Genomic DNA, 10,279 nt, shown 5'->3' with positions numbered 1-10,279 from the left:
CATCAGCCACAACGGAAAAGCTTGTACTGTAGTAGTATTAATCTTTGTAAATGTGTTCAGATGTTTAAAAGCATCTCTTTTCACCTGAAAATTCTCCTTGCAACTTCAGAGTGAGCATGCAATGGGCCTCTCCATGGCACCTCACACCCACATTGCATGCTCGAGTAAGGATCAGAGCTTTAAGCTGGTGCTTCCATTCCATACAGTCTGACTGGAATTCCATTTCTAAGCAAACATTCCAAAGCATATTTTATTACACTTCTGTTAAAACATTTCAAATTTAATAGACAACAAAAAGAAAACATTTATTGCTGTAATACATAATACCAAGTGGATATTATTATTTTAAGTACTTTAAAAATCCTAAGAACTAAAATAGTTTGATGATTACAGAGATGTTAGTATGTGATTATACAGTTTTTCAATCTATATTCATTTTATACACAAAATAAAGTTCATGAAACAGTAAGCAGCAACTCTGCTAAGCATGTGTATTAGCTACAATTATCAGGCTGATCCAGAAAATGCTGAGCACCCTCACACTTTGACGAGTCAGTGTGAGAAGATGGTCAGCAGCCTTCTAGGATGGGGCCCAAATGATGTACTGGAAGGAGTATGTGATGGCAATGACAATATTTTAATGGACATTTTCTTATGGAATCTCTAAGAAAATACATTTTCATAGTCATTGATAAGCACCAGCTCACAACACTGCATGTGGCTGCATCACTTGCACATTACATTTCCTGACAAACTGCATATACAATACATCTAGAATTCTCAGTATAGAGAGAACTGTAGCACTTACAAATTACCACAGGGAAAAGTACAGTTTATAGTAGCATTTCCAACAGTGACGTTGCAACATTACTTCAGCGATTATGTTCCTTATGCAAAGGAGAAATAAAAAGTAGTCAGTGACATACTTCCTGAAATTTTAATACTGGCTTTCAGGTGTTAACAATCTAAAGTGCTTTCATGTTTCATACAGTTTTAAAAATTTTCAATTTATACAAAAAAAAATCCAAATATTTATAAATTTATCCTATACATTTTTGGATGTACAATTTAGTCTATTCCTGTTTCCTCACCGAAAAAATTAGCATTGCCATCTCCCAGCTCTCTCTTTTGAAACCAAGTCTGTGAGTTTGTTCCTTGAATATAAGCATCCAGAAAATAGCAAATTCCAGGGATATCACTTGGAAAATTTGGTGGAAGCTCCTCTCTAGAGCGCGGTGTGAACACAAAACCTGGGTATTCCTTTAACAACCTAAAAGAAAAATTAAATATATTGATTAAAATCAATCAGTCACTAAGAACTACAGATATTCAGTAATTCTTCATGTATGATAGGGAGAATCCAATTTAATTTTTATAGTTATTTACTGGAAATATAAAAAATAGTGTTTACTTGGTAACCTTAAAAATCTGTTAAAGTGTGCATCAGTGCAAATTACAGTTTCTCCTCTTTTTTTGTTTTGTTAATGTTTTGCAAGTAGGTGCTACGTTTGTTGTAAACTTTTTAAAAAACTTTTTCGTGTTGAAAGCTTGCTCACATCCACATATCAAATGCACCATAATTAGTATTTCAAAGAAGGGAGTACTGTGAACCTTATTAAACTATTCAGACCCTCTTATCAATTCTCATATTATTTGATTTTTCACAGATTGAAACAGAGACTGCTTATCTGTAGGGATAAATGTTGGTTAACTCATACCATACCAAAGCTTTCAAACAATTACTGCAATATACAGGATTTGTGCAAAGTGCCAAAATGTTATCCATGTGTCTTTAGAATTGGTGAATGAATCAAAATTAAAAAAGGAGGTTAACATCTTGTTCACTCCAAAAAAAAAAAAAAGAAACTCCACAACAACAATAGTTTACCAATTAATCAACTTGTCTACTTTTAAAGGGTATGATTCAAAATGATTTTCTCTATTAGTGGAATGGAAAAACAATCACTGTTGGCCAGCACTGCTTATGTTGACATACATAAGCACTGGTGATGCTATTGCTCTCTCTGTGTTTTCAGAGTGTATGATCTATGTGCTTTCATACCTGTGCTACTTTTTCTAAATCACCTATCCAAGATCATCTAAAGCTTGGCACCGTCTATGTCACATAACACATGCTGCAGGGGATGTCAGGAAGGATCCTGTGCCAGATTCTCTGTCTGATGCTGGATGCAGAACCTTGCCACAAGGCATTATCGGATATGTGGCAGTGGGTACAAGCTGAGTAGGAACAACAGACCACAGTCCAGCCTACAGTGAGGGTAGCACAGCTTCCTTAAAAAGTAATAATTATTTATAATTTTGCTTATTTTACCCAGCCAAAAAAAACAACAGGAAGATAACAGACTACTACAGTAAGTACTGCAGGTGGACATTTACATACTGCACTGTACCTGTAAGTTGTTGGGCTGACATTTATTTTTCTAGGTATACTGCAAGATTCAAACTTATTGGCAAGGGTCACATTATTTCCAAAAAGGCAATAACGAGGCATTTTAACCCCAACAACTCCAGCAAAGACGGATCCAGAATGAAGGCCAATACGCATCTTTAAACAAAAGAAAGAAAACAGCACTATTAGGTAAAATAGAACTGGTAAGGTCAATTTTATAAATTATTCTTCATTAAAAAAAAAAAGAAAGAAAGAATGAGCTACTAAAATAAACAGGGTTAGAGGAGTCTTCTTAAAATAGCTGTACTCTGTTCATTACTGCTCATGGAAAGGGAACTAGCTGAAGTTTATCTTGTGCTGAATTTTTAGTCAATAATCCTACCATATCAAAATATGACTGTGAACTGCTGTGAACTTAGCTCATACTCAGATTTTTGACTCTTACTTAGCTGCTGTTGGTTTTTATGGTTCTTTTTGGTAGGGTTTTTTTTTTTGAGCTGTGTTCTTTTTCTCATATGCATTATACATGTGTAGAGGTGTTTTTTTCAGAACAGCATTTTGACTAAATAATGGCATGATGTCAGAAAGCTTGTATGTCTACTCTGCATACTACTCTTTACATATCAAGAGAGTGTCATAGCAGTATCAAGAAGTTGCAGTTTCTAACTTTGAGTGTAAAGCAGAAAAACCTGCAACAAAACCAAAATCCACCCACATTGTAAAGATGGCTGAAATATGTTCATCAAAATGCAAGTCTGATTCAAAGTATGCCATTTGCACTCACACCTTTTTTTCTTGGCAATTGATATGTAAAATGACAGTAGAGATTGTATGACAAATTTATTGCTTTGCACAATAGACAAGGTTTTCATGAAGCATTTAATTAAAACAGATGCATGCTTTCATTAAAAATAGTTTCCTTCCAAGAAGCTTCTGTTAGGTACTTACACAATATTACATTTTATCCTTATTTTAAAATAGTTAAAAAAATGTAGTAGTAGCATTTGCATGTAAATTATACACCTGTTAAAATATTGCCAGGATGTTTCCAGATTTTTTACGTGTAACTTAATTTGATACTGTAAAATACAAAAAGAACAATATTTATTTATAATAAAATACTTCTGTTCTGTGTGATAAATGTGGAACATATAATCCTCTTAATAACCATTTTCTTTTCCTTGGAATACAAGTATTCTTTAATCTAAAATTAAAAAAAAAAAAAAAAAAAAACCACTAAGCTTTCTGGAGGAACAATGAACAGACAAATGTTAAAAATTAGCAGCTGAAAGACATAATGAACTGAGACACCTCTATTAAAAATAATAGGATGGCATTCCAGGCCATTTGAACTACATTGAAGATCCACATCATTTTTCATGCACAAAGACCTTTCTTTTTCTTTCTCAGTAAGAGATAATCCCATATGAAAATTTCAGTACATGTGTAAGTTCTCACTGAAAGGAAGCTACAAATATAATTACCACTGAATTTAACAGTTGCTTTGACAGCATTAACACCATTATCTTATGGTGGTTCAGTATCTGACTGTGAAACAAGAACAGCAATGGAATTCTCTAAAGCTGTGTGGATTACTACAATCAGAATGTCTTTGGGCATTCATATTCATAGCTTCTGCGTCAAAAGACCTGGAAGTCTAATTTGGAAAGAGGATTAGTCATTTCCTTAGAAAAGAGACTATTCCATGCCACTGACAATTTTATTGCTACTGAGACAAGAACTGCAGCATGTCAGATTGCACCTATTCACTTCACTGCATTTGTCTTTTGGGTTGATTTCCAGATCTCTATTTCACCTTTACTGCTTCACAAAACTCTCATCCACAGATCTGAAAAGGTCAGCTTCTCCAGCCACAGTCACTTGATTCCCCAAATTCTCTATGTTAATGCAATGATGTAAAATTTCCTTGAGACAAAAGGAAAGCAACTAAACAAACAAAAAAAGCTCAGTTTAGCCAAATAAAATACAATAAAATATATGACCTTGATAGGCTCTCCATGGGGAGACACCACCTCGTCTGACAGTTCCATCATCTTCAGGGCCATCAGTGCTATTTGAACAGCATGTGTTTCACTTTCTTTGTGTAAGCCTCCAGCAACACAGTAGGCATCTCCAATAGTCTCAACCTAAAACAGGCATATTTGTTCCTTACTCTTAGACTGTTTGATAAATATAAAAGAACTGCCTAACTTCAGTAAGAATTGTAGCTAAATACAATTCTTGGCAAAGTCTTCGTTTTCCTGCAAAATTATTTAAGTACTGAACAAATCCTGCTGTATCATGCAAGAGGAAAAATTGCACTTTTATTTACTGCTGGGAATAATTCTAAAATATTTTTCCTTTTTCATTCACAGTCAGGCACCCCCCGCTACATTAAACACCTGCTTACTCCAGAGTCACAGTACTGTCATTGAAATTTATTTTTAAAATTAACTGTTAAGTTTTGATGGGTTTCTTTCTTGGCTGAATGAACAGCTGTTTGTGTTCACTGGTTTGGGTTTTTTTTTGTTTGTTTGTTTTGTGATTTTTTTTTGTCTTTCATTTGAAAAAAGCTTATAGCAAAATAATTTTTGGACCTCTATTATCTTCTCTCCCACTTAGACTTAATTTCCTTTTCTGCCCCAGAAGCCCAAAGAAAAGCAATGAATTGTGTACCTTGTAGACATCTAGCTCTCCACATTGGTAATCAAAGCGAGTATAAAGCTCATTAAGCATGGTGATAACCTGCATAGGTGAGCATTGGGAACAGATGGCAGTGAATCCAACAATGTCAGAAAAAAGCATTGTGACATTATTAAATTTCTTGGCTTGTACAACTTGTCCCTGCCACAGCTGCTGAGCAACCTCTCCAGGAAAAATTGAAAACAGAAGATCTACAGTCTTCTTCTTCTCTTCTTCAAGTGCTTGATGGGCCTGCTCAAGGGTTGCTTTGAGCTTTCCTAACCTCTTCTTCAGTCCATCCTGGGCTCTGGCCTGCTCTCCTATCAGAACAACATCTCTCAAAGCATTGTGAATGGGAATATCAGAGAGGTACAATCCACGTCCTGTAAAATCTTCTAGTCTGTCCACACAGGGAGATCCCAAGAATAGAATGGCACTGGATTCAAGAATATAAATCATTTGGCCTTTAAGATCCATTACCTGAAACAGTTAAAGAAACAAGAATTCATGCAAAACACACAAGGCAATGGTCTAGAAGCAAGAAATTTTACAGAAAATACACTTTTCTAAAATGTAAGAAAATCAAGACTGGTCCATAGTCCTCACATTTTCATTAAGTTGCTTACAGAAAACATGGGGTGCTGAATCACAGAGCCAACAAGTAAGTTCATTTTTATTTAGTCCAGCTTAAGGATAAACATCTAATTATGTCTGAGTATCAGTTTATCTTAGGGAGAAAAGAAAAACAAAAGGAATAATTTTGTGTATTATCAGCAATAGATAAAATGTGTTACTACAGTGGCCTCTGAACTTCTACTAATAACTAGTTCATGCACCACTTTCTCCATAAGGTAAAGTGAGAAAATCTGCTTCAGTTTTATCACAGGAAGTTCAGTACTCGCTGAAATTTAAATTTAAAGGCAGAAATGGCAGGAATATCCATTTTTAATACTCTAAAAAAGAAAAATATTTTGTGTGAAGTGGTTTTATGTCACTTCTGTACTCAGTTGTGCAATGTGAAAGATGCTGCAGAACTTAGCTTACCACAGCTCTGAAAGACCGCTTTTTAAATAAAATCTGTTCCTTACTAATATACATTTGCATATGCAAGTACATGCAAAATCAAAGCCAACTCTACTACCCCTTGTAACCATTTTAGTGCAGAAATGGTTCTTTTAATAGTAGCTACATTAGTAACTGGGTAAAACTTTTTAACCATTCTTCATTGAAGTTTTTGGACTGTTGAGTCTGAGCTGGCAATTTATCCCAGGGTGCCTCAGGTGTAAATAAGCTGGAATTCAGCTGGGACCAGGAACAAATAAAAACAGTCATTGAATATGAGATGTTTTTTACTGTCTCAGGTCATGTGTCACAGACCCAGCTTCAGCAAAGATAGTTGTAATCCCATCAGCTGAAACTCAGAGGAACCTTTGGTGATTGAATCTGATGAAAACATCAGAGTACCAAAGATACCAAAGCACCAAAGGCTGAATGAGCACAGAAACCATCTGGTTATTTTCCCCAAACCTAGAGCTGCTCCCAGATGAGTTAGGGGCACTTTGTTAAAGCTTTTCCGGCCACTGTCTTTGTGCTGAAGATGCCCTTAGTAGCATGGCATATCACTGGCTTTGTGTCAGTATTTCAAATTATTGAAATAAACCAAATTTCTAGTCAGATTTTACTTCTGTATAAGTCCTAAAGCAGAGTTTTGACTGAACATTGGCTTCAGAATCTGAATTACATTTGACTACCCTAATTAAATCTTTATTATACAGTTGTATCAGATGCAGAAAATTCCAAGTGCAGCACATTTTGTGGCGATTTTAACTCCATCTGATCAAAACACATTCTTTGTAGAAGTAATGGTGATAAAAAGTCTCTTACCATGGATGGTTTCATATCAGTATTATCCCATCTTCTAACTCGTACAGTAAACTGCATATTTAGCATGGTCATTATTGCACTAAAAGTGCAGCTTACTTTGGGGGTAAGAATTTCAAAATACTCTTCAAAATTGGGCTTAGCTTGAAATTCTCTCCTGGTCAAAAGTCTTCGTATCCCATTTCCAATTTGAAGAACTGACATATCCTTGTCAAACATAAAATGAAACGGGAAAGTCTTACAGAACACAGAGGCAGGAATAACAAGTGAAGACTGTGGTTTACATGGAGATAAAGAAGGTTTTGCACTTTTGACTTGTATAGAATACAGCAAATAAGGCTGATTAGCAAACTCAGTGCAGTCATTATGGAAACAAGGAGGCATGAGCATCACTTCCACCTCAGCTTCATACAAAATATGAGCTGCTGCTTTTATGATACCAGGTAGAATAAGACTTGTGATTTTCTTAGGAAAGAAATAATAAACATTTAAGAAGTCCTGATCTTTCTCCAGGCATAATATGGAGGCATCTTCAAGTCTGTCCTTTTTTCCTGCTTCTTGACTGTGGCTACTCTGCTTCAGCAGAGTAGTGAAACTATTCAAGAAGTCCTTAAGGGTGCCTCCAATAACCCCTAATATGTGTTCATCCTCTTCATAGCATATTTTGAATAGCTCTTCACCAAGAGATTCCCGTAGAGACTCCACAGGAACACCTGCACAGAACCACATTTTAGTCAGAACTGCACTCATTATACTGAATCACAGGCTAACCTCCACATTTTTTTCCAAAACAAGCAAACAATATTCTCCCCTGATACAGCATTGACACCTGAAGGCACTCTCATTTAGGAGTCCTGGAAACAAGGCCTGGAAATGGGTTGTGGTTTAGAAAGATCCAAGATTCCGTGTTCGTAGAGATGTAGACAAAATGGATGCAAGTTTTGACACAAGATTTAACTCCCTTAGTTTGATCTAAAGGAGTAAAATAAGAAGTTTAAAAACTAACATACAAATAAAATAGGATCTGCAGATCTAAGTACAATGTGTAATCCAGTACATTAAGTGACGCTGGGAATATTCTGGAGCGCTGAGGCCAATTGGCACTGAATGGCTCACATCATTACTAGTAAATTTGTTTTACCCACATAGCTGCATGCAAAATGACTATTGGAAATGTTCAATTTCTCCAACTGTTGCTGGGAACCCTTTGAAAAAGTATTGTCTCTCACAAACCAGCTGTGTGCCTGGACCAGTTTAACAGTTTAAGCGTACATATTTCAGTTCCAGGAAATGGTAATCTACTACTACACATGTAGCCAGAGTTACATATTACAAATTAGAGAGTTCTCTTCTGACACACAACAGTCCTCAGAATACGAAGTAACAGATTAGTAAAAGACTTTTATATAAAATATAATATATATATATAGAATAGATACTCTATTTATTTTTATATATATTATTAAACAAGCTTAAATTACCTGCTGCATTAGCATGATCACTGATTATTTTTTCAAAATCTTCTCTATCACCAGTTTTCCTGAAAAGATCATAAAAATATAATAAAACCCCTAAATTATCAAGATAAATGTGATAAAGACAGTAAATACAGAAGTTACCTTGTCTTTAAAGTGTATAGACCCAGTTCTGCTGATCAAATAAGAAGTTTTTAATTAATTCAAAAGGGGGTCTGGGTAGGATCTTAGATTATCCTATGCATTTCTGGTAAATTAAAAGTTTTGTGGTCTGAGCTAAAATTATGGATTTCAGTCAAAGGCTATTGCCTGTCATTGTAATAGTCCTTGTTTTTCGTTTGGTTTGTGCTTTTTTTTTCTTGAAGCCAAAACTACATTTCCTTACATATTGTAAAATATAATTGGAATTTATATTCAAGCATTTTTTGGAATTACAGTGCATTTAATTAAAAGAGGTCAGAATGTATTTCTGCTTTGAGATGAAAACAAATAATAATTATTAACTACAAAATTACTTGTTCATTGGTAGTAATTGAGATATTTGACACAAAACTGCAGCTCTCTGAGGACAATAAATGCCAAACAAAATGTTTGACTCCAAGTTATGAGAAAGACATATAGCTAAGATTAATCTTCATATAAGCAATAAACTCCTGATACATGCCCTCTGAATTTCTTTACTTGGAATATCATAGGTATATTTATAGGCAAAAGCAACACAGACATTTAGATTTGTTTTACATTGGCATTATTGCCTCCTTCAGAATATCACAGTAATTTTTCCTTTTCAACTGATACTGCAGGGAAGCAACACATAATTAAAGAATGGGAAAACATTCATAGCAATAAACCAGTCAGCAATTGCAAAGCACATCTGACCCGCTATCTTTGGTTCAGTCAATGTATGTAAAGTGCTTTAAAAATATCAAGTATAATTTAAAAGATACACTGCAATTATCTATTCTTATCATGGTGAGCAACAGTGTAGTTTCCAACTTGATTATTTTTCTTCACTTCAGAAAGCAGATTCAAACTGATGGGCTTATTTTTTTCAGATGCGTTCAATAATCTGAATCCTCAGTGAGGATGTGAAGAAATTCTAACTCCCTACAAGGCTCAAATGATTTAATATTGGATTTGTACTAAGAAGTGCTGAAAATTGACCAGAGTTCCTCAGAAACAGAAACAAGAAGGCAAGTGAGCTCAGGAAAACATCAAAGTCAGTATCTGTAGTGTATGAGTGTTTACTGTATCAGAAACCAAATTCTTTTGTATAAAACTAATTGTCTTTCAGACTCTTCCCCCAGGATCTTAGAAACACTGGGCTAGATCCATATACAACCAATCTATTGTTCCATCTATGCTAAGCAGTCTCCAAGCTCCTCGAAAGTCCTTGCCTGCTTTGCTTCTCTGTACAATATGCCCATTAAGTCAGCTTTGTGAGCGATGTAAATATTTGTGAATATTTTAAAATAAACTAAATCCTTACTAGCTTACATTACATGAAATGTTACACACCAATTTGACAAGATAATTGAATATAAATTCCAAAAGTCTTGATTCTCAGTCACCACCCCATTTCTGTCTGAAAAACATTATTGCAGTGAAGTTAGTTACAAACCCATTACATTTACATACCTGGTTTCTTTTATTCTGTGTTTTGCAAGTGTTCTTTGCAGTGCAAGATTTAGCCTTTCAAACTGGGGAAAAAAATAAGTATGTCATATGTATCTATGTCATTGCTGAAAATTTAATCCTGAGGTAACATTTCTATACACAGATTTACTTTGCCATCCTTGGGACTAGCAACATTTTTTCAAGACAGTATTTT

At 34.9% G+C, this 10,279-nt stretch overlaps 1 protein-coding gene across 2 annotated transcripts in view; it reads right to left on the bottom strand.

Annotated features, from left to right (window-relative positions):
* Nucleotides 1-286: 286 nt before the first annotated feature.
* Nucleotides 287-10,279, bottom strand: part of GUCY1A1 (guanylate cyclase 1 soluble subunit alpha 1) — a 35,097-nt gene continuing 25,104 nt past the window's right edge. For both annotated transcript variants that reach the window (XM_030239180.2, XM_050973659.1), the window contains exons 3-9: nucleotides 10,087-10,148; nucleotides 8,455-8,513; nucleotides 6,977-7,686; nucleotides 5,087-5,572; nucleotides 4,414-4,557; nucleotides 2,412-2,566; nucleotides 287-1,270 (exon numbers count right to left, since the gene is read on the bottom strand). In XM_030239180.2, coding sequence (XP_030095040.2) covers nucleotides 1,069-1,270; nucleotides 2,412-2,566; nucleotides 4,414-4,557; nucleotides 5,087-5,572; nucleotides 6,977-7,686; nucleotides 8,455-8,513; nucleotides 10,087-10,148 — 1,818 coding nt within the window. In that variant the 3' untranslated portion in view covers nucleotides 287-1,068. The remainder of the gene's footprint in view (nucleotides 1,271-2,411; nucleotides 2,567-4,413; nucleotides 4,558-5,086; nucleotides 5,573-6,976; nucleotides 7,687-8,454; nucleotides 8,514-10,086; nucleotides 10,149-10,279) is intronic.

This window comes from Serinus canaria, chromosome 4 (assembly GCF_022539315.1).
Source record: "Serinus canaria isolate serCan28SL12 chromosome 4, serCan2020, whole genome shotgun sequence".
NCBI lineage: Eukaryota > Metazoa > Chordata > Aves > Passeriformes > Fringillidae > Serinus > Serinus canaria.
Note: the sequence above shows the minus strand (reverse complement) of the source record. Positions and strands in the feature narration are given on the sequence as shown.